Source organism: Clupea harengus, chromosome 14 (assembly GCF_900700415.2).
Source record: "Clupea harengus chromosome 14, Ch_v2.0.2, whole genome shotgun sequence".
NCBI lineage: Eukaryota > Metazoa > Chordata > Actinopteri > Clupeiformes > Clupeidae > Clupea > Clupea harengus.
The window spans coordinates 11475243-11500277 of NC_045165.1; the positions used below are offsets into that span (position 1 = coordinate 11475243).

A 25035-nucleotide genomic window follows, 5' to 3' on the forward strand; every position below is an offset into this window, starting at 1 on the left:
TTAGTGTTTTTAGTTTTTTGCAAGTCAACCTTCACCCGGTTTCAAAGCCTGACATAAAAAAAATTTGCCATCACACTTTGAGCTAATCAGCTTAGCGTCCCTGTGATAGCGCTTGAGAACCGCAGGGAGTGTGATGGTGAGTGTGTGAATCACGTTGATGGATTTATTCCTAACCTGCTAGCTTAAGCCACTCTCTCGCAGATAACATGGAGGCGAAGTCATGAAGGCAAACTTTTTCCGTGGTAAAATAAAAAAAGGATGGCCTTTCATCTTTAAATTGCTACACCCACTACCAAACGTGGCCAAAGAGAGCTTTCTGGCACCAGAAGTAAAGTCCCCACCCCACCCCCCTGAGGGCCAGTAGTGGATGTTTCGTCTGAGTGTGAGGAAGAAAGGAGAAACAAACAGCGAAAGACACTTAACCCCCACGGCTGAACGTCTTAATAACTGCAATTCCCCAAAGTCAGCCTGGAAGAGGTAGGCAGGCAGGCAGGCAGCGTGTGTGTGCGTATGTGTCTGTGTGTGTGCGTGTGTGTGTGTGTGTGTGTGTGTGTGTGTGTGTGTGTGTGTGTGTGTGTGTGTGTGTGTGTGTGTGTGTGTGTCTGTGTGTGTGTGTGTCTGTGTGTGTGTGTGTGTGTGTGTGTGTGTGTGTGTGTGTGTGTGTGTGTGTGTGTGTGTGTCTGTGTGTGTGTGTGTCTGTGTGTGTGTGTGTGGTAAGTTCAGCTCAGCTCAGCTCAGCCAGAAAACAACAAAAGTGGCGAAGGAGGAACGCAGAGGGGTGCCATGTGATGCCACTCAATCCCTGCCCTTCATCTTGTCATAGCGACGCTTGCAATTACCGCCCGTGATACGAGTGGATACAAACACTGTTTAAAACGGGCTTGTTTTGGAGTGGTAAGATATACACCATTCAAATTGGTTATTCATTTGTGTCTGCAAAAATGATTTAAACCTTGTCCTTGACTGTCCAACAGCATCATGAAACGCTCCACAGCAGGCCTGCAGTTACCGCCACTAACATGCACATTTTTTTTTTTCCTCAACAGTAAGATAGATCTACACCTTTTCAAAGGGTTAGTTTATTTGGTCTAGAGCTAGTACCATCTCTACAGTTTAAACAAGTTATTCATTTTCCTTGGTGGCTGCCATATCCTATGCTTACAGCTCTGTCATCAATAGCTTATTGCGCAATAGGGAACCTTACTAATGCCACACCAGTACCTTCCAGGGCACAGAAACACAGAGTGCCACAGAATGGCCCTCATTGCTTCTCAGCCCGATGTGTTAATCCATCTTACCCACCGTGGGGGGATGCAATCAAGCCGCTGGGATCTGTGTGACATGTTTGTTCAATGAGTTCGATCACTCTGTGGCCATTAAACTAATTACCGGCAAGATGCATCCATGTACTGATTACAGGGCTGCGCGGTATCCATGGCAAAATATGTCATGGGGTCCACTTGCAAAACAGCTATGCCCATCCCACCTATTATAATGATTAACATAGATCAACTTAATTGACACCTGTGAAACCAATACAAAGTCTGCACATTTCTCTCCAAAATAGGTGAGGTCCTACTGGGTCCGACATTAAAGACGCAGTCTGAGATTCTGGCGAAAGGTTGTTGATACTTGGGCTCAAAAGCCAATCAGATTTTACCCAACCCTTCTGTACTCCTAAAGCAACGTACCAATTGGCTGGAATGATGTATGGGTCAGTACGAGCAACTTTTTATGTTGCAGAGCCAGGCGTGTATCTGAACACCAGAGTTTTTATGAGCGCCCCCACAGAACGGATAGCTAGAGGACTCTGCGGAGCAGAGTTTAATTGTATATGCAATCGAGTAGATTCACGGACTGCTCCTTTAACTCAAAGGAAACACTGCTCCTTTAACTCAAAGGAAACTCTTCGTCATGTTCTCTAGCTGAACAATCTCTTTTTTTTTTTGCTCAAAATAAGAAAAGGGTGCAATAACATTGACAGTCTTGTACCGAGGGACTTACAGTACAAGTGCTGGCCTACATTTCATCAACACTCACTCTCCCTGCAGCTCCAACAGATGACCTCAGTGCTGCTCGCACCACGCTCTACACCACGCTCTACCTGCTGGGCGGCAGGTCTATGGGGCAAACCAGGCCGTTAGGCTCATCTGTTGCCTCGGATGTGTCATGCCAAACCTTGTGCCAAAGCAATTATGACCTCAGGGGGGGTGGACAGAGAGAGAAGCAGTTCAGTGCAGAATCTGGTACCCATTCTTGCAAACAGGGACACCGGTTACTGTCCGCAATGAGGTCACTAGGCCTTAACATAAACCTGTGGAGCCTGATCCAATTATATGCCATTCCCACTCACACTGAAAGCCATTTAGTTATTGCTATTTTACTGTTATGGTGTCGTAAGGGAAAGGAAGATAAACAGTGAAGTTAAATGGTTAATCTATCCCCTGGCGACCTAGTGACATTAACGATGATCTTCCGACACGGCTCCAGTGGGAATTGGAACGATTGGATTAACATGTTCAGGAAGGCCAATGGAGAGGAGGGACTTCTGGACACTGGTATCAGAGTAAGCCCTTGCGTCATTGATGTCGCGTTATTTCTGTCAGGATTGTTTAATGTCTATGTGAATTCATTTAACATCATCCGCAAGTAGTTGATCACGTTGAACCCAAGACTGCCTTTTATTGGTGACGTGATTTTGAGAAATGTAACTTTGCATCAGGCTATGCAGCAAACGGTGTTTCCTGGTTGCTATGGTTGCCAAGTTGCTATGCTAGCTAACTAGCTTGCTAGTTGAAGAAACTTTTAAATAACCATAAACTGTTTAAACTAGTTATGCTCACTAGTTATCTAGATGACGTTACAGTTTCCTCAATTTAACTTGTAACATTGTAATAGGAAAAGGTCGAGCCCCCCAAGGTGCCTATGCAGCTTTCTGCTTGGCCCCAAAACATTAACTTTGAAGCTAATTAGTTCATATTAACACACCCTAGCAACTACCAACTGTTATGATGGTTCCCTAAGCTAGGATGGTTCATAGCTACGTTAACTGGCATGAGACCTCGCATGTTTTACATATCTCGCAGAGATTTGTGCTCCATTGCATCTCGTTAAATACAGTATGGAGGGAATACACAACACCCGCAACTTTATCGTTATGGGGGACTAAGTGTGAATGGTTTTATCTATCCCGTTTTGTTTTAACCTGATACATTAATGGTTTTTCAATGTGAAAGGGGTATTAGAACAGTCAAACTTGAGCAATACATGTTCAGAACTTCCAACTTCGCTAGAGGCCTCAATGATGCTAACTGGTATGGATTCAAATCAGTACACAAATGTATCCTATGCCTTTGATCTACTTCCAGGTCAAAACAACTCATCAGAACCCCAATGGGTCATTTTCTGGGTTTCACACAGGGCACAGCAATGGATGTCTGTGGATGGGAATGTCCATTCTAGTCTTTTTGTAATCCCATGGGCTGATCCACCAAGGTAGCACAAAAGTTGTGTGAGAATAGGTACCGGATGCTAGTGGGTCTCACCTGAGGCCTGGGGTGCCCTGTGACCAGGCAGGTCAGCTCCAGGGTCTCTCCCTCACGGATGGTGTACACGCGCTCTGTGTAGCGCTCCTCCTCGATGTTACACGCGTGGCCAGAGTGTATGATGCGCACAGAAGGGGGAGCTGCAGAGAGAGAGGGGGAGCGAGAGAAGAGACAGAGAGAGAGAGAGAGAAGAGAAAGAGAGAGAGAGAGAGAGAGAGAGAGAGAGAGAGAGAGAGAGAATAGAACAATTTAGATGTGGCATCCTTTCATGGTGGTGATCAGCCGTGGTCATAAACGATTCAAAGCTGCAGAAATCAACCTGGGAAACAATGAATGGGTTGGGATGGGGGGGGGGGTAGGGATGAGGGGAGGAGGAATCATTCAAACATGCAGCCGAGCTGAGGCCCCTTGCAATCATTCACATCGCCTGCCAGAATTCATTTGCACTCGTCTGGAGAGAGAATTGCAAATCATTTTCCCAGAGACACACACGTACACACGCGGAGAGAGACACACACAAAAGAAATAACACAAACCAGGATTGGGGGATCTGTGTGCCCAAACATCACAGATGAAAACATCCAACACATCTGAGCTTTATCCCATTTTTACCTTCACAAACTTACAACTGTGACGCTCAGGCTTCTGAAAAAAAAGGTTAAAAAAAAATGAGGCAGACTGCCACAGTCATTGATTTCCCCCCTCAAAACATAGCGCCGCCGAGCACCTCGCCTTGCCTCGACGTCTCGTCGCCAGGCGTTCGTCGTTTCCCTGATCCTCACTTACGCGCCAACGTTTCCTGAGGTGGCGTGGGTAAAACTATAAGACTGCCACATTGTAATATTCTCATTGATGCTCCGTCAGCCTCCCGCAGTGTGTCGAAGAAAAGCTGTTTGGGTGGATTACGGCGAGGCGCGCCTGAGCCTGCACACACTTCTTCCGAGACACTTCTTTCCTTTTGTTAACCATTGAAAACGGGGAGGAAGGGAGATTTGCATAGCGGCATTATCAGAGGAAAAGTGCTGGGAAGAAGAAGAGAAAAAGTCTCACCACGGGGATACGGATATAGAGAAAGAAGCACGAGAGCAACTGATCACTCCAAGACAACAGAAAAGTGGCAGCTACTGTGAAAGGGAAAACAAATAAGAGTGGCGCTAATTATTGCAGCGGCTTGAGCAATTATTTCTGTCGATTAATTGCGGTTTTGGTAGATTTTGGGCCAACAAGCAAACAACGCTGATACCTTTCTGACAAGCGCAAGGTTAAGAGTTTCACACTGAATGCCACAACAAAGTATAAAAAAATTAAAGTATTCTCACAGTGAGCCAGCTGGCTGCTCTGTGCCCTGGCCTACTTTTAAATGCTCTATTTTTAGACATGAGCGAGTCTTTTTTTCTCCCCCCCCCAAAAAAAAATGACTCTCTCTCAATCTTACTCTCTCCTCTCATGTCCCATTGTGTGACGTCAGAACTCGCCGTGTTAAGCATCGGCCCCAGTGGACCCCCCCCCCCCCCCCTCCTGTAGGATGACGTGGCCCGGCGCCATGATGATCTCCAAATCATTGGCGCATTAAAGAGGCGGTTTCGAAGTGGGTTTGGGATTGGAGCCGCGCCGACAGGGCAGCTGCTCCGGGAAGAGATGTCACTCCGCTGACAGATGGGCTCAGAGATTGACGGGTGGCTCTGACTACGTTGTAAGACCAAGATATGTGTTGAATTACATTTTGTGCTTCGTTAAATAAGCAGAACAAAAACATCGGGTTTTTTTTTTCAAGTCTTCGTAAAACGTTAAGAGACACTGTTATCGGGGAACCCAGCCTAGGGTTATCAAGGAAGACATCCCGTCACCTATTCCACAATAGGTACTTCTAGATGAAACCATAAAGTACAACACTTAGTGGTGACATAAGCAAAGATCCCAAAGTAGTATCGTAAAATTCCACATATGTAAACTGCAAATTGCATGACATAAACTGTATTAGATATTTAATGAGCTGCCTGGATTTATGTCCCTAGTTTTAATGAGTGTATGTGTGTGTGTGTGAGAGAGAGAGAGAGAGAGAGAGAGAGAGAGATAGAGAGAAAGAAAGAGAGAGAGAGAGAGAGAAAGAAAGAGAGAGAGAGAGAGAGAGAGAGAACGAGACATTGCGTGTGTGTCTGTGTGCATGTGTGTGTGTATGACTCTATTTGAATGAGAATATGCTGGCTTTTTTGCTCCTCGAAGTAACTGATGCTGAACTTTTCCCCCATGTCTTAGAATGCGTTCAGGACATGGGAATGACCAGTGGCCTGGACAGTACTGCTGCTTGCCCAGATCAATCTGACCCAGAGACTGGGATTGCCAATTCCACTCACAGCCACCACTCACAGGCTCTGGTGTGTCGCCTTGCACTGGTGTTGGCACCACAGATTGGAGGCTTGGAAATTGAGGCTCCGCTTTGCTGGGGATCTAAACCCCACAACCTCTCTCCCGCGCTCTCAATCTCTCTCTCTCTCTCTCTCACACACACACACACACACACACACACACACACACACACACACACACACACAATTGCACAAAATACCGAAACAGCTTAAAGGGTCACAAAACTAGTGGAATACAGTTGTTCAGTTTCCCACTTTTGTCTGGAAACAGTCATGACCAGTCTGTGTGACTCTTGTAGTAACGTTGGACGCTTAAGCATCGTGTTTTACATGATGGGGCTCTTGAGTATGCCTGAATCTGTGGAAGTGAGAACACTATTTAACAGTTGGCCAACATACATAGAGAGTGTGGGCAGTAGATCTAGAACTACGCAGAGCTGACTGTACCCACCCACTAGCCCTATGGCCTCAGGTAGGAGGATTTGGGAATGAGGTTGACTGTCATCTGGTACACATTCTTCTTCCTAAGTCATTAAAAGAAGGCGCATGGTCAAAGGCTCAGGGCCAACAGCACATGCCGTGCAGTGTGAATGGTGGGTGAATGTGCTAGCAAAAGAACTAGCTAGCCTAAACCGCCAGCTCGGTGGCTGCTAGTGAGCCCTCTAACGGTTCAGGAGTGAGATTTTCTAAACGATTAGAAAGTGGCATGGTCAAGGGCTCATTGGACCCTTGTTTGATGCTGTGTATGTGCAACAGAGGCTAGCAGGTTAGCGCTCTGCAGTGTAAACCTTCCTCCGATGTGAAAGGTCACAGGTTAAAGCCCCACGAGTGGAGCAATGAGAGTGTTGCCACTGACCTGGAATAGGAGTTCTGCTCTAGGGGAAGGAGAGGGGCAGAGTTAGCGCTGTGAAAACCCCCACCCATCACTCTAGTGACCGTGACTCTTAGCCATGTGGTCAGTGTACCAGTCCCCCATTCCTAAAGGCTGCAGGTTTGACATGGGGGGGGGGGCCACGCGAGGTGCCACAGTAACAGGTGTTTCCACATTAGCTGTGTTTGTGTATTCCTTGTGTATACAAATGGGCCGAAAGGCAGAGAGGCCCAGGTTTGGCTTGTTTAGCTGCCTAAAGAGATACTGGATGTGCAGAATGCACACACATACACACACACACACATACACACACACACACACACACACACACACACACTCACACACTCTCACACACACACACACACACACACATACACACACACACACCGTACTGTATCTGTTTGGATTTGGGCAACAAAAGGCTGGGCCCTTAGTCACATCGGAACCATTTTTCAGCCAGCCTTTAACCTACTGTACCCCTTGCGAGCAACAAAGATTTATGTCCGGTAACTAATACAATTAACCTCAATGTCGCTGTGACTAACTGTGAATGGTCGATACACAAGGTTTTTCTGGCAGCAAGCAAGGCAACACAATGAGGTAAAGCCCTCCCCCCTGTGATTACACAAATGGATAGGTGTCAATAAACTAATTGAGTGCGGGCAACGGCACCGAGGCTGTCACAGATAAACCTGTCCGCTTGTCTGTTACACCAAAAACCGGAGTGTCTGTTGTGTTTGTTTGGCAAATTACAAAGGAGACCGAAAAACCTACACACCGAAATCAAGGTCACATTAGGCTGAAAATCATTGGTAAAGTAATAAGGCGTAGACAGATTATCACCAACTGTAAACCAATTTAGCCTCAGCAAGGGACACAATTTATGGTAATGGCACAGGCAGCGATCCCCAGTCTTGGGCCAATCATATTAAGCCCAAAATGGGCTCTGACAGTAATATCTCTGATATAAGTTTACTTATCACCAGATAAGTAATTAATGTCAGTCCCAAACACATTTTGGAAATGTATTAAAGCACACCAATTAATATCCTCAACAGTTGATTTACAGACAGCTGTGGGTTTTATCGCGGCTTAAAATGTCCAAACGTGCCAACAGAAGAGAGTTGGCGATTATTTCATTCACTGATGTATTTTATGTCATTTTAATAACAAGTTGCTGATGGTCTGTGAAGAAGAAAAACACCATTCAACAGAATCTCTCCAATTTATGTAACAGATTCTGTGTTTTCAAAAGGACTTATTTGTCAAGCATGGCCTCCGACATCTATAATCTTTTCACCAACTTTAAAGAGGGTAATCAATCAGACACGAGCCGCATGGACTGCATCTCTGCAAGAGTATGGTGGGTGAGGTGAAAGAAGAGAGTCACCAGGTCCAGTCAAAAGCAGCAGCAGCAGTTTGAATTGATGCTTTCACAGGTGTTTCTGCAATGGGTTTTCCTCAGTAAAAACCTGGCCTTGTTGCTTCGCCTTGGCCTTTCTGGAAAACACTGATGAAGAAGAAAAAAAGACGATACAGGTAGCGATTTCGACACCAAAATGTGTTCCACTGTAATTCTACCTGTTCTGAAATATGACTGTGGATATAAAAAGGATGACACTGAGGACATTTTTTTTTTCCGATGAAGGGGCCAGCTTCTGTGAACAAGTTTTTTACAGCACATCCTGGCATCAACTCGCCTCCTGAATTGAAATCCTCCATTATAAAAATGTAATCATGAAGTCCAAACGCTAGCACCATTTGCATCGCAGCTGGCACTTTGGCTTTGCAGTGGGCCACATAAAGGCTGTGATTATTAGCTGCATGTTTAAAGGGGGGGGGGGGGGGGTGGGGTACATGACAAACAGAATGCATTTTAGTCCACTAATACATGTCACTGAGGGTCTGTGATCAACCTTGGCCCCTTCTGTTCTGTGAGTCACAGCTGAGCAGTAATCTCCTTTCACAGTACATTCCCTCTCCTCTCCTCTCTCTCTCTTCCTCTCTCTCTTTCTCTTTCTGCCTGTCTGTATCTCTTCCTCTCTCTGTCTCTCTCTCCCTCTCTCAATCACTCTAATCAGGCATTGAAAGGAGGGGATAATAGCCTCGATTGGATGGAGGGAGCCACTGGCTCACTGATAATCACTAAGATACACATGGCAGGACAACTGCGGGGGTGGGGAGCCTGGGATGGAGGGAGGGAGGGAGGGAGGGAGTGGAGGAGGGGGGCGGCGGCCAGCTCAGGCTGACTGTTTCGCAATCCCATGCCATAGGGATTAACCCCCACCAACCTGGCAACCCCACCCCACACGCCCACGCCACGTACAGTGCGGCATTACACAGCGCCCATGGGAGAGAGAGAGAGATAGAGTGTGTGTGTGTGTGTGTGTGCGCACATCTGTCTCTGTGTGTGTGTGTGTGTGTGTGTGTGTGTGTGTGTGTGTGTGTGTGTGTGAGTAGTGAGTAGGGAGGGTGTGTGCGTGTGAAAGAAAGAGTGAGTGAGTGAATAAGAGAAAGTGATGCAAAAAAAAGGACAGATGAGTAGTGAGAGCGACAGAGGGAAGAAGAGAGAGTGGTGGATAGGGTCAAAGAGACAGATGACAGACAGGCAGGAGTGACAGAGAGAGAAGAAGAGAGAGAGGGAGGAAGAGAGAGAGGGAGAAAGAGGGAGTGGTAATGAGAGCAGCAGAGATGGAATCCGAGAGAGGGAGGAAGAGAGAGAGAGGAAGAGAGAGAGAGAGGGAGGAAGACAGAAGGAGGAAGAGAGAGAGAGAGGAAGAGAGAGATGAGGATGAGAGAGAGAGGAAGAGAGAGAGGGAAGAAGAGAGAGCGGGAGGATGAGAGAGTGGTAATGAGAGCAAGAGAGGAAGAGAGCAGAGATCCATATTATATCCACTTTCCTCTAATACCATAATCCACCTCCCTTGCCCAAAATGTGGGGTTAGGAGAGCAGGCTGCAGCCCAGCAGGAGGACTGATATGCAGCATGTGCCCGTCAGGAGTGGCACCACCGCTGTGTCATGCAACAAGGGCTGGTGTCCTGTTGCTGGGTGCATGTGTGTGTGATGTCATGCTGTGGGGATGTGAGTGGAGAGAGGCTGAGCGTGGGATACGCACTCTCACATGTGCACACACGACACTGACTTGCATGCACACTCACTCACACACACACACACACACACACACCCAAACACCCACAACCACTCACACATATAATGTACACAAAGCACATAATTTGCATACAAACACAAGCATAGAGATAGATATATACATTCATAATACACACGGAAACACACACTCTCACCTAGACACACACACACACACACACACAAATACACACACACAAGTTCATAGGAGCCATGATGTCCGTGATACAACTGACGGAATTTTCATCCGCCTACAGTCATGGGTACCCAATTTGAATAAGAGCACGATATAAAAATAAAAAAAACCCTCATTACTTTTCATTAGCGTGGCACTAATTCAGCAGAGAAGACAAAAAGTACAGGCGATTGCGTTCACTATTCCATCACTTTTTCTGCTTCCAAACGTCCTATTATGTCTAATGGTCCTTATTAATCATACTTGATAACCTACTTACTGTGTAAGAACTCAAGATGTCTTCTGTGTTTTTTCATGTTCGTGTGCTTGTGAGAGATTTGCACAGGCGACATCCAAAGTCATTACCCCCGGGGCTGCGGGGGGCAACAAGGAGGCCGCTGAGGGGGTTAGTGTGTGCGTTTCACCCGAGGGGAGCCCTCTAAGCGAAAGCTATTTCCAGTCATGACGAGTGGAGTGATGACGAAGCGGAAAAAAGACGGCCAAGCTTGCCGCATGACACGGCACTCTCTGTTCTTGCGGCGGTGGCATCGCGATGAAATCACGGCCGAGTGACTAACAATGACCGCAAAGCTACAGGGCTGGAATCACAGGAACGAAAGGAAAAAAAAAAAACAACAAAAAAAAAACAATCTCTTGCTCAATGATTAGTCGGGCCTGGCCGGTTTCACCTTCAGCAGGTCTTCACGGATCACACTTCCTGTTTCGCCAGCCAAGCACCATTTGCCCTCAACCCCCCGTCCCCATCCCCCCCCGCCCACACACACACACACACACACACACACACACACACACACACACACAAACACAAAAAGAGGACATCACTGGGAGTGCCATCATGCTAACAGCACATACAGAGGTCAATGATCCAGTTCAAGCACATACAGAGGTCAATGATCCAGTTCCAGCACAAAAACAGTACCACCGGGGCAGGGGCAGTAAATAATGGCCTGAAACAGCCGGCCTGGAGTCCTTTTCAGATGATAAAATGTGCCCCTATTTCTCCCTCCTCCCACTGATTAAATGATGTCCCCACATTATTGCTCCTCCATAACGCTGTGACATGTTGACTCCATTTTGAGGATGTATTGTCGACACCTCGTCCTTGTAAACACTCGTCCTCCAGTCTCGGCGAGACCACACACACACACACACACACACACACACACACACACACACACACACACACACACACACACACAAACACACACAAACACACACACACACACACACACACACACACAAAGGTGTCGTCTCGGCTGGCAGTCTCCCGGTAACTGCATGCATCGCCAAGTCCATACGCAAGCCAGACACTCCAGCGGTGGTGCCATCCCATAATTAAAAGCAGGTTTCACTGTCAGCTGACCTCCGACCTGTCAACACATTGCCCCTCCAATCCAAGAGCCACTTTCTCTCTGTAATAAACCCCCAGCTCACATAATAAATCAACCATGAGGACATTATGTTTGCATAAAAACAAACAAGCATATGTCATTACTTACGCAGTGTATATTTTTGCCTGGGGGAAAGTGTATGGATGTTGCGTAAATATACTTACGGTACCAGTTGAACATTCAAACGCATGGTGCTTACTGTTGTAGTTACTATGTAATTACTCATGTATTACTAAAAGAGGAATTCACTGGGAACATGGCAGCGGGAACAGGAAGATGAATGGACAACTGCCCAGCAGCCAGACCCTGTGCAATGTCCTCTAACAGTAATGTATTCAGTGAGAGGGTGTCCAAGGAGCACGCAAAATGACCCTGGAGAATACAGTTTTGTGTTCAGATCCTGATAACATATAGAGCCAAAATGGCTTTCGTTTTCAACTTCACCTCCTCATTTACCTCAGAGTTTGAGACACTGCCAAGAGTGGGGTTCCGTGTCATGGAACAACAGAAACCAAGGTCACAGAGTTCTAGCTTTTTTTTGTCTGATTTCTGAAGGGGAGAAACTTTGAATGAAAGAAAGAAAGAAAGAAACTAATGTAAAAATGAGTCACTTTCAAGGCGAGAACAAAAACGCACAACCTTATGGTGCATGGACACAAAGCACTATGTCCACGTTTTGAAGGAGCGTCTGGAAAGAAAACGGAAATAAGTGGCCATTTTGCATGCTTTTATGCTTTTCAAAATGGCAAGATTTTTGTTCAGCTTGGGCATCAGGAGGGCCTATAGGGGCAGCCACAAAGAAAGCGGCATTGTTTAAATAGATTTAGTAAATCCTATTTGCATAAAAGCAATCTTGTGCGGTGAAAAGAATGTTGCAGATTTGTGGCACCTGGCGTCTTGTTTCATGAACGTATTCATAATAAATGTTTACTTAGCATACACACCTCAGTCCTATTATCTACTAAATCACTACATCTTTATTACTATTTTTAAATCTACATCAAAGTTTATTGTCCAAACATCACCCCGCGCTGCTAAAGCTGTAACTAACATGCTCCGGTCCCAGAATCCACAGTTGTGTTGTGTGTAATGTCTATTGCTCCTGATGCGTATGCAAATATAAACACTGAAGTATGACACGTGTAGCATACTAAATCCCTATACAATCCGTAAAAGATAATGTGTAGTCTGCCGGTCAGTATTCTGAGGAGCCGTATAATAAGCAAATATAAATAGTGAAGTATGACACGTGTAGCGTACTAAATCCCTACACAATTCGTAAAAGATAATGTGTAGTCTGCCGGTCAGTATTCTGAGGAGCCGTATAATAAGCCAATATAAACAGTGAAGTATGACACATGCAGCATACTAAATCCCTACACACTTCAATATTTTCAACAGTGTCCATTAAAAACAAACCTGTCTAGACCTGTTTTGCTCCACCGTGAGCAACACCCTGTGATTTTATTGTCAGAATGTCATTCGGGAGAATTACGGATGATGGGTAATTATAGCTCGAGTCAGACATGGTTCTACCCGTCTCATAACGTAACAATGACTACCTACGCTTGTGAAATTCAGATTCTGAATTTGTGTCACATTCAGCAAGACAACACAATCAGAGATTTGTCAGCGCCTGTCTCACAACGGCCCCTCCGAAAGTTCGTGACGAACAGCTTGTCTCTGCAGGGCCTGCACCAGTCCAAAATGAGGAGCTGAAACAATGATGAGTCGACAGAAATGATTGAAGGTTATTATCCTGAGCTCCGTTTTGTGCCAGTCCAAAACATTAGAGATCAACCTCCCCACCCCCCTACCCCTACCCAGGGATGGCATATGGCGCTGTAGGTATTTTTGGCTTGTCCCTTTTTTGTGTTGCCTCGCACAGTGCCAACCTGTCCTGTCCCAGTAAGTGCCTGCCAGCCTGCAGCAGGTGCGGCACTGCGCTACACAATGCCGTCACGGTGACGCTCCAATAACACAGGGGAAAACGGCACACACCCGGCGTGAGGTGCCATGTTTCATGGGACATGCGGGGGATTCTGAATAAGGCCTCTGGCTGTGACCAGGCACAGGCACAGGCACAGGCACAGGCACAGGCACAGACACAGGCACAGGCACGGACACGGGCACGGACACGGACACGGACACGGACACGGACACGGACACGGACACGGACACGGACACGGACACGGACACGGACACAGACACAGACACAGGCACAGGCACAGACACAGACACAGGTCAGGCACAGACACAGTTCAGGCACAGACACAGGCACAAACACAGGGAACAAGCGGCCAGGGGGGTCAGGGTCGCTCGCTGCTGCTGTTTGTGGTCAAGGCCATGATGTGTCTAGTGTGGGATGTGTAACATTTTAGACGAGAAAACATACCGCCGGCAACCGGGGCCGAATCTCACAGGGGATGCCCGCGTTTGATGTGGCGCGATGATGACAATGTCAATTGCCCCGGCTGGAAAGGTCAGGACCTGTTGCTCTTCAAAGCAAGGCTGTTTACTGTAAATCACCCACCCACACCCACTTAACCCCAACCCACCTCTCTCTTGCCACTGCGGGGCAATCCCATCAGGAGAAGGCTGGTGTCATTTTTCACTGCTATTTTACTTCTCTAATTAAAAAGTGACAATAAAACAGTTACTGTTTTCCCAAGCATATGCTGCTGTAGCGCTGCAATTCTTTTTCTGGGTTTGTAAGGGTGGACCTCATTCATTACGCCTCATTTCATCAGTGTAAATTGTGGACACTCTGGAAATGGCCCAAGTGTTTTGGGTGTCTAATCAAGCAGTGTTTTATCACGTCCTCATCATTTACTTCACAGCAACTGAGATTCTGGGTTTTAAAAAAAGGAACTACCCCTGCAGCCATGTTGACCCGTAGCCAGTAAAACCACTCACTCTTGACCCCATACAGCGTAATAACAACTTTACAAGAAGAGGAAAATAATCCCATAACCATGCCTGTGTTATTTTTCTCTTCCCTCTTCACGACTGGAATGTGTGTGTGTGTGTGTGTGCACATGTGTAGCCATATGTGCATGTCTGTTTGTGTGTGTGTGTGTGTGTGTGTGTGTGTGTGTGTGTATGTGTGTGTGTGTGTGTGTGTGTGTGTGTGTGTGTGTGTGTGTGTGTGTGTGTGTGTGTGTGTGCAGAGTGTGGACAAAGCTCACCCACTCGGACGTGCCATCAGGATGAAAGTGTAGCTGCTTTGCCAAACGTATGGCGCTGCAGGGGTGAGGGGTCACCCTCAGCGTGACTGCACCGCTCGCCGTGCCAGGGAGGCCATGGACACGCCACCCAGCTGGAAACAGCGCAGATGTTGCCCATGCCAACCCGTCTCACTGAGCCTCCGCCACACTTCCATTTCATTCGCACAGCCTACTTTTATTTGCATCTTATTCTAAAAACCCAAAGGCACTCGTACCTTGAGGTTTTATGAGGCGGCCCTTTTCATTCGGGTTCTTTAAAGCTTTGCATCCAAATTGGATGGATGCAGTGGTAATGTGCAAAACAGCACAAGTCACTTCTCCCTTTACTTTCTTTCTCTTTCTCCTTCTCTCTCTTTCTTCCTTTCTCTGTGTTTTCTCTCTATGTGCTGCAGGTACTGTGGTGATGTAGGTGCGGAGAGGCAGAGGGAGCGAGCGTTCCTGTGTTGGTGCGGTCCCCAAGGGAGTGCTGTCCTTACATAAGTCGAGCGACCCAGGAACACAGTGGTAACGGTAGCTAACAGAACCGCAAAAAACAGCCCCAAGCGACAGAGACAACAGGCAGCCAAGGAAAGGGATAGCTCTGACGTGGCCCCACACACTCACACACTCACTCTCACACACACACACACACACACACACACACACACACACACACACACACACAAAAACAAATTGGAGCATGTCTGCCACTGAAAAAAACGATTGTCAGTAGGGTAGAACATGCGGCTGTTAGACGTTAGACTGTTTTTGTTTAAGGTCAGCCAAGCAAATGTCAGAAACACCTTGGAATGTAAATAATTGATTTTGTGTCAAAGGGAATTGAAGCACAAAGCAAATTTAGCACACACATGATAACTACTCGAAAATATTTCACTATGAAAGTGAAAGTGAAAGTGCCGCATGCATTTCTGCACTCAAATATTCACAGGAGGCAGGCAGCTCATCAGAGTGCATAATATTATAAATGTATGCATGCATGTACGTTGTATCATGAATGTGGCCTTAGCTAAATGCGTTTCTCCATTTCAACACTTGCGAGACACCAGGAAACACATTAAGGGATGCTGGATGAATTTCCAGGCACAAATCAGCATACAATTATTCCTCGCCAAGTCCCACTCATTCACTCCCGACTCGAGAATCTAATGGCCAATATTAAAGTCCCCCCACAGAGAGCATGGAGACATTTGTTTAAAAAGAGGACATCTCATGACCTCCGGAAAGTTCTTTATTTCCTGTGTCAGTGTGGAGTGAAGTGACAGGCCTGCACCGGACTGGAGTGTCTGAGGTGAGGGGGCGGAGGGGGAGCTGGAAGGAGTGTGGGCCAGCCTTGAGCACGGCGACCTAATACTCTCATCTTGTCCTACCCTTGAACAGCAGATGGATGGCCTACATTGTTGCCCGCCTCAATCCCTCCGCCACGTTTTATAACCCTGTCAACGTTGGCAGGACTCCTGTGAAAACTTCACCAACCTCCCCCTACCCCCCCCCCCCCCCCCCCCCCCCCCCCCCTGGCCAAAAGATGAAAACGTGCCTCGCCATTTGTGTCTGTGGGTACTTAAAGAGGAAGAGCGTGGTGTGCAAGGGTGATAGATGGAGAAGTTATGAGACGGCTTTAAAAGAACCTCTCCACTCAAACCCTCCTGCTGTGAACCTAGAGTCTCGCCTGCTTTGACAGGAATATGGAAAAAGCCTTGGAAACGAAAAAGGATTTTTTTTTTTTTTTTATCTTCATCCTACCCAGTTTTCCTTCCCTCATTCTTCCATTCTTATGCTGATTAAAGACGCCGTTTGTCCTCCAGGTTATATTTATACCCAATCAACTCTGAAGTTACTCCTGCGCCTCATTAGACACTGGTGGTAGCATACTGCAGCCTGGTTGGTACTGCTTTTTTACTTCCAGGTTACAAAATCACATTGAACGCTGAGCCAGCACTGCACCAACCTTGCTGTGAGATTCGAACACAACACAAAGCAAATACTCGTGTGCCGGAGGAGACAGGTATTACAAAGGCGGCAAATGAGAGTGACAGCAATGACACTCTCTGGTGCTAAGGAGACAAGCCTCGAGGAGACACAGTGTGAGTTGCATATTTTGGAGAACGTTATACAGTTACAGATTCTGTCAGTGGACTGTAAAGTGCATCACGAAAACCTGGATTGAAAGATTTCACATTGTTCAAGGAAAATTTCAAAATCTTTTTGTCTTTATTTATACTGACTCAACTCAACGATTGACCTCTCTGATACAGAAGAAAGTCGGGTCAACTTGAAAATCAATACTTCTAACCAATTCAATGCTTGACTCCTATCTTTCCCTACTCCGAGCCCACCTGATTGGCTGAATCAAGTGTGTTCACCCAATCAAGAACAAGAATGCTGCCGAGTGAAGAACAGTGCAGGAAGGGCCCATGAGGATTAAGAACCTCTGACCTAACATATTACTTTTTCAACAAGTCAAGGTATGAAACATTTCAGAAAAACACAGAGATCTCTGTTTCACATTGATAAGAGGGGTGTAGACGACCTTTAAGGGATACTGTGGCTTATATACAGACAAAAAACAGGTGAAGGCTGGAGCACTAAATAAATAAAAAGAGTCTTCAGCACCTTTAGCAGATAACACTAGATAGTAGCTTGGTTTTTATCGAATTTGAGTTGAACAAGAAATCAGGGGGCTGGATTACCTCCCTATAAGGTTGATGGAAATTGATTTATTCGCATCAAATCCCATTTGTTGAGGTGTTATTGCGTGTTTCCATTAAAGTTTTAAACCTACTCTCACGACTTGTCAACAAGGGTTATTGCATTCCTACTCACTTAGAATCTCCCAGTTTATGCTATGTATTTTCTTAAAGAAATGAAGGTGAAAACGTATTAAATTCATGGGACCTTGCAAAATCCTATATCTCTACTCCTTGCTTTTTTAGTTATGAATTTTGGAAGTTTGGCTAAATTTCATCATTTTTGCAATTCTTTGTTTGTGTATTGTAAGCCTCACCAATTACTTATTTTTCACTGGATTGAGTTAAAATGTATACTGAACATCCCAGAAACTCTAAAGATAGTTTGCAACATTTCAATATTTTATTTTGAAAAATGTATATCTCCACTATTTTTTTACTTTCTGGGTAGATATTTCTGGGTGGCCGAAGGGAAATGTGAATCAGAAGCAAAACTAATAAGTATTTGAAGTAGAGCTTCATAATAATTGCTGATAGTAGCTGGTTGAAGCTTACGAATGCCTTTGATGAGGAGCGATATATAATGCTACGAAAAACTCAGCTGAACAGTCATTTATAAAAAAAAAAAGTGAATACCTGACAGGTAAACGTTGATGGTAGAGGCCCTAATTCTAAGAATAAGATGGGTAAAATTATCACTTTAAAAGCCAATGTGATATTAGCCTTAGTGAGCCAACTATTTGAGCCTGATATTTGTATTAATTTGATGGTGTCATCTACCTTTTGATAACACATGGAATAGTCATCGAAAGGAATTAAAATACGTTTTTTATTAGCAGAAGCATAAATTAGACACACATGGCACGCATGAGCGCCAGCACTATAGCTACAAACGTGCCAGAATTTGTAGGCCTGCATTTAGCCGAGCTGAAGCGGTAGCAGACTTTTCCCTGCCCTGAAAAAGTCCCAGCTGACTGGGGAGTCTGGGGACGGCCAAGGTAGATCTAGAGGGAGTGCTTTTTCCATCGACTAGGTAGCCATTTGCAAAGGAATTTTGTTGTTGCTGTTTGAGCTGCTGCAGATGGCACAAGTGGCCATGCAACAGCCCAAAAACACTCTATTATTCAGCTCTACGTGCAGAGCCCCCCCCCCAATACGGATACTGATTCCACAGGCCCACTCGAGATGCACATTTAGCCAAGAATAAACAATGGTACGTATAAAAATAGCTTACAGCCATGCCACACTGAGCAGGCCCGAGCTCATACGCTCTCAAAAGCTAAGCAGTGCTGGGACTGGTTAGCACTTGGATTGGAGACCAACTGGGAATACCAGGTGCTGTAAACTGAAGCTGGGTGGGCCAATCCCTCGCTCAGTGGATTTACTGGATTACTGAAGCATCAAGAACAAGTGGATACCAAATCCGGTGGAAACTCGCTATCGATGGCCTATGCTCCACTATGGAGTGAGAAGGTCGAACAACAATGTATAAAAATGAGTCCCCTCAAAAGAAACAGCTAACTTCGCTCAAAATAGAGAAATACTCATTTAGCTCACAGCGTCTCTAAGGAAACACTGAGCATATGACTTCCTGGTAGCGCATAAAGACTACTGCAAACTCTGGGAATGACAAAACACGAGTATGTGACCGATCGCCACGATCACTGGCTGGGGAGATGGTGGGGGAAAGGAAAATGCTTCGGATCGGCATAGCAAATGCAGCGCACTGCGGGCAAGGTAGAGGGGTGCGCGGCACTCGTAACTTGACAAGTTGGAGGCGGAATGAAGAGACGCCAAAAAGAAGGAAGCCAAAGAAACAGAGCTCTACACTGCGGCGCTGGTGAAAAAGTGAACGATAAAGAGATGAAGGGGAAACAGAGCTCTGTGCGGCGGCACTGGTGAAAAAGAGGATGATAAAGAGATGCAGGGGAAACAGAGCTCTGTGCGGCGGCACTGGTGAAAAAGTGAACGATAAAGAGATGAAGGGGAAACAGAGCTCTGTGCGGCGGCACTGGTGAAAAAGAGGATGATAAAGAGATGAAGGGGAAACAGAGCTCTGTGCGGCGGCACTGGTGAAAAAGAGGATGATAAAGAGATGCAGGGGAAACAGAGCTCTGTGCGGCGGCACTGGTGCTCGGTTGGTCAGCTGAGGGGAGAAAAGTGGTACCAGAAGGGAAAAGATTGAGCGCCTGCTCAGTGAACAGGAAATCTCTGGTCATACACTGGAGTCGCTGGTGTGTTTGGCAGGGGAGCTGCAGGAACCTGCTGCTGGGAGTCCAAAGTAAATCCCCTTTCCTCACTGTACGGGGAAAATGGACGCCTCGAGCGATCAGTTTGTTTCTTTTATGAGCCACCATCCTAGGAGTTGCCCTCCGTCTAGTGTTTTGACAGCTGCGGTTGCTATAGGAGGCTGGGGAGTGAGGAGATCCCCGGGAGGGAGCCGTAGAAGTCAGCCTGCATAACCGACGTCTGGCCTCAGAAGATGTCGGGGTTTGTTGAGACCAACCTCGGCGAGGAGCGGGAGATGCAGGTGGAGTAGGAGGAATAGCTGAGGCATCATGTTCGAATTTACTGGCTGGGGCCTGAAGGTTGAGGTGCATGTTGAAAGTCGAGCTCCATGTTGAAGGTGCTATGTTGCCAAGAGCGGGACTGCGTCTTGTTGAGAACAAGTGTCGAAGCAAATGCCACAGCTTGAACAGGTAAACTGGAAATAAATTACCTGACAGATTTGACACCAGAGGCTTGGCAAATTTCGTCACGCTCCTCCTGAACTTCCGTTCAGAAAGACATTTGATGACAAGATCCAGGTGGGCCAGATTAGTGTGGTAATCCTTGTGATTCTCTGTGTACTCACAACACAGACAATTTGAAAACTTCACGGCTTTAACTACTTTGATCATTTTTGCTATGTGTGTTTGTGTTTAAAAAAGCATACCATCTTTCTGATGGTTAGGAATAAAAAGCACCGCATCAAGCCCTCTGAGGCCTCTTTCCTCTTCAAAACTAATACCTCAACATCTTCCAGCAAAGCTGCTTGTAATTGCTGATGACCTTGATTGCATAACCTCACCACTCATGCTCGGCCGTCGTGACTACCCACATGGTGGCTGACTCAGGAGCCACAGCGAGTCAGCGCTGGATCAGGGCCAGATCAGGGCCGGAGTCAGTCAGTCAGTCGCTCTCTTGGAAGCCTACGGGCTCACTGCAGCCCTGATCCACACCTCTTCTTTAAACAAGTGTTCACGTCCAAATCAGACGCTTGCGTAAGAGGGGTATCAAACCCATCAGATCTAATTGAACTTTGAAGAGTTTTCCTTTCAACTTTTTGTCTGTATGTAGCTCACCAGCTTTTGACTGTCTATATCTAGCAGCTGACACGAGAACCAGTCAAGCACTTATCTGACACAGATCCCATTCCAGATATTGTTTCGACTGAGTTTCATTCCGGAAATTGGTGTGTTTGGAGGTACAAGCAGCATATGCAGTGTACATAAAACCATACACATATACATGTATGCACAGATAGAGAAGTATACATAAATAAACATATGTATAATGGTATGGTTGACTGATTGACATGACTGACCAATTAGACCCGAATATTGAGTGTGGGTGGATCTTTCGTCTGGTAGGAGTTTGTCAATGCAACACAAAAACATGAGTGTTACACCTTACAGTTTACAGCATTCACCTGATCCAGCCTGGCCCATGACAAGTCACATTTCTATCACACCTCATCACATTTCAAAGCCACGCATTTCCAGATCTCAACACATCCCACAAGAACCACGCCGCAGCGCAGCTAGCGCACGCTAACATGACACGACTTCCTCTCCCCTGCCGCGATACGCCAACAAAACAAAACAAAACACACTGATTTCCTCCCACCATGGAAACCTCCCGAGGAGCGCACGTGTGCTGAAACGGGGCCTATTTGGATACAACACCTGATCATGGAGGAAAAACAGTAATGAAATTTGGAAAAGCTGCTTAGGGTTTTAGCAAGAAGCTAATCCACTAATGCAGCATGCTGTCCACATGAAAGGTGATGATTAGATTACTGCTTTGATTCATAAATGCTCTCGGCTGCATTCAGTTGACACGAAGCGAGGGGGAGTCTGAATAGTATGTTGCCTCCCTCCAAATAATAAGGTGATATAATTGTTCGCTCCGGCTATATGCTAATACTATTCCGCACTGGCATTTGTAATTTTTGCTGTTGTGCGCTTCGGAGACGCTATACGCCAAAATCAATATGTAGCCTGCAAGGTTTTCAGTTTTTTTTTAATAAATAATTCATGGTTGAAGCCAGGCTCAAATAGAATCACAGCGATACAAGAATGAATAATGTGTTTCTTTATAAAACTCAGTGGTCCCTCCACCACACACAAGCATTACGCCTGCTGTTTCTGCATTTCGTCTATATTCATTCAGGCCAAATCACACAATGGTGTCCCTGAACTCTCTCTCTCTCCTTGATTTCTTTGAAGCTTTCTTCAACTTCCGCCCCTCTGCAGTACAGTGCCATAGCAAATAGTTCCACATATTGCTGTTAATATACTGTTTGCATTACAGACCGTTTTGACTGTAGGTTTTACAAAATGTCAGGCACATTTCACATACGTTTTCATTTCTAGTTTCCAGGCAGTTTTCAGTTCATATATGTACAATGCTGGATGCCAGGCAGTCATTCCTTGTGAGTGACAAACCATGAGGGTATAAATAGCTATTCAATGAGTTCGTGATTTACTGTAGTGTGTCAGCTATTGAACAGGAAAGGAAGGGGAAATTGGATGGAATGTTTACAAGTCAGTGATTTCATAACAGACAACTCTGGCATTCCGCCATAGATTTACTATAGATAGGCCCATAGAGAGAAGGCCTTCATATTAAAGTCTTCACATTTTTCTACTCTGTTGGGGTACCCGAAGAGGCCAGGCGGTACACTCATCAGTGGAAGGATCTATCTTATACCTGTATTTCACATGGCATGGACTAGTAGAAGATTGGAATAAAACACATTATCGAAGCCTCCATGCTTTAGTTCACCTCCTCTTCCATTTTGGACACAAAACACATTTTTGTTTTCATATTTAATGTTTTATATTATAGTGAACTTTAACATTAGGTTTAATATTTGAATGTGTTATTGTCACACTTGATTGATTTTTAAGGTAGGCAAGGTACACTCTTTGGTTTTGCATTCATTACCAGGACGACACCACCCGCTGTGTGTGAATACACACCCCGAGTACAAAAGCCTTTCTGACAGAAAACAAAATGGATACACATCACCTAATTAGATCCCATGCTCCACGAAGTCAGGTCAGAATACATTAGACATTGTGAGGCACCTCAAAAACTTCAAAAGTCACTTATCAACACAATACAGACGCAGCGGCGCACAGACAGAGCAGAAGTGGGTCACCATGTTTTACTGAACTTCTTCTCATCACAAACTGTTGAAAAAAAAAAAAAAAACTCATCCAACTGAGAATGACATGGAAAAAGTGTTGAAAATGTACTGGTGAGGTTCAGGCCCCACATCACTTCAATCCCTTGTCCACATTTCACCTTTGCTTCTCTGCATTGGGGCGGTGTAAACACCTGGCACTGTGTCCTACCAACCCTCCTAAATCTGCCCCAATGCCCAGGAAACAGGGGCAGATGCTGGGGGAGGTCCACTGAGGGCAACGAGCAGAAGGGATCAACCAGGAAATGATTTCATGTCGAACACGATGGCTCTGTGTTTTACATGTGTATGTGTTTGTTTGGTTTGGTTTATTTCAATGCATGTGTGGCTATTATGTGTGTGTGTGTGTGTGTGTGTGTGTGTGTGTGTGTGTCCGTGTGTGTGTCCGTGTGTGTGCGTGTGTGTGTGTGTGTGTGTGTGTGTGTGTGTGTGTGTGTGTGTGTGTGTGAATCAGTACACGGTATACTGTGGAACTGTTTGGTACGGCCCCTATGGTTCAATACGCACATGTGAAGGATATTACGGTACACCTGTTCATTTCCTGTAATTTTCGAAACTTGCCTACTGCGCTGCTCACTACACGCAAGTTGTACATTCAGATCTCTCGAGCCGGTTAGAGTTTTCCTGGAGCCTATCAGCACTCTGTATGCAAATAGGAGCAGGAGAAGAGAGAGGAAACTAAAAAACAAAATGATCTCAGCTTCAACTTGACAATGGCAGAGAGAAGCAAATTCACTGTGTCTTTCAAATTCACTGTGTGGGTAAATTTGTTCGATTCAGCGTTCAATACAATAACGAGGATAAGAGGACCGTGAACAAATAAAGTAGAGTCTGCACGCATTGCTTTGCCACTGTTGTCTACACAAGTGGAAACAGTTCTAATATGATGACTCATTTTCATCGCCATCACTCTGCCCTATGCCAGGTGGAGCAAGGAGAGTCCACTCATTAGCAGAACACAACAATCTCTCGCGGTTGCCCTCCAACAACAATTTGTGACCAAAAAATAAATAAATAAAAAAACTAGAAGGGCACTCGGAGAGCGCGGACCTTCACCAAGGCCAAATGCAACATCTCGCCAGCTTAGCAAAAGTGAAACTAGATTTGTGGAGCTGCCCCCTGAGTCGGATCCACTTCAAAATCTCATTGGTTATTCCTTGGCCCATGCTACACCTTTCATGGAAATCAAGCCAGTAGTTTTTGCACAATCCTCCTTCCGACAGATGAACTAACAAACAAACTGCATTAAAAACCTTGGTGGAGGTAATAACGAAAGCAGTGGAAGTTTTATTAGACAAAGATTTGCAGCCCTATTCAGTGGTTACTGACACAGGAATATGTCACCTGATGGGAAAATGTGTTACAATGTCCCCTCCCGCATACATTTCAGCAGTTAAGCTCTATGAAACATCACTGAAAGAAATTTAAAACGAATTGACTCAGACACCCTATCTAGCTCTCTCCACTGACAGTTGAACCTCCAGAGCAATTCAAAGCTACCTCACTTTAGTAGAGACCAGGCCTAGTCAGTAATGCTGCCTTTTGTCTGAATAAAAAGTGTATAGTTTAAAGGGTGATTTTATTTTTTTCTGAAATATAGACACCAAAACCATACCGTTACCGTGGCCCAAAAACCGTGATACCAACCGAAACATGAGCCCTCTGTACCGATGCATCCCTAGTATATAGTATGTGTGTTTATTTTCTCAGTTCAGCCTGCTTGAAAGAACTTGCCAAGTTCCACCATTTAATTTCATTCATCCAACATCATTGCGGAGCATATCTATAAAAAATGTGCAGCACTCAAAACTGCCTTATCACGTGTGTGTGTAAGTGCCTGTGTCTAAATCTGTGTGTATTGTATGTGTCTGCTCATGTGTGTGTGTTTATATCCTCAACACGGTCTGCCTGAAAGGAGTCTTTCCATTATTCACTAGTAAGAACAATTCACTTCCTCCAAAAACATAATTTCGGAGAATTTCCAAAAAATTCATTTTCATTCTTCTCTCCTAAGTGCAGCTCTCGAAGCGCCACGTCACCAGGGCGTCTGGCTTTTAAGGGAGATCAAGCCGAGCCACTAGTCAGCCTTTGCTTACTCAGGCCACATCACAGCCAGGTCACTAACATGGCATAACAA

At 45.7% G+C, this 25035-nt stretch overlaps 1 protein-coding gene across 3 annotated transcripts in view; it reads right to left on the reverse strand.

Moving 5' to 3' along the window:
- mdga2a (MAM domain containing glycosylphosphatidylinositol anchor 2a) overlaps positions 1–25035 on the reverse strand; it is a 145468-nt gene that overhangs the window by 102325 nt on the left and 18108 nt on the right. For all 3 annotated transcript variants that reach the window (XR_006152809.1, XM_031579771.2, XM_031579770.2), the window contains exon 2: positions 3546–3685. Coding sequence is in view for 2 of the 3 variants with exons in the window: in XM_031579771.2 (XP_031435631.1) it covers positions 3546–3685 (140 nt within the window). In the remaining variant the exon portion in view is untranslated. The remainder of the gene's footprint in view (positions 1–3545; positions 3686–25035) is intronic.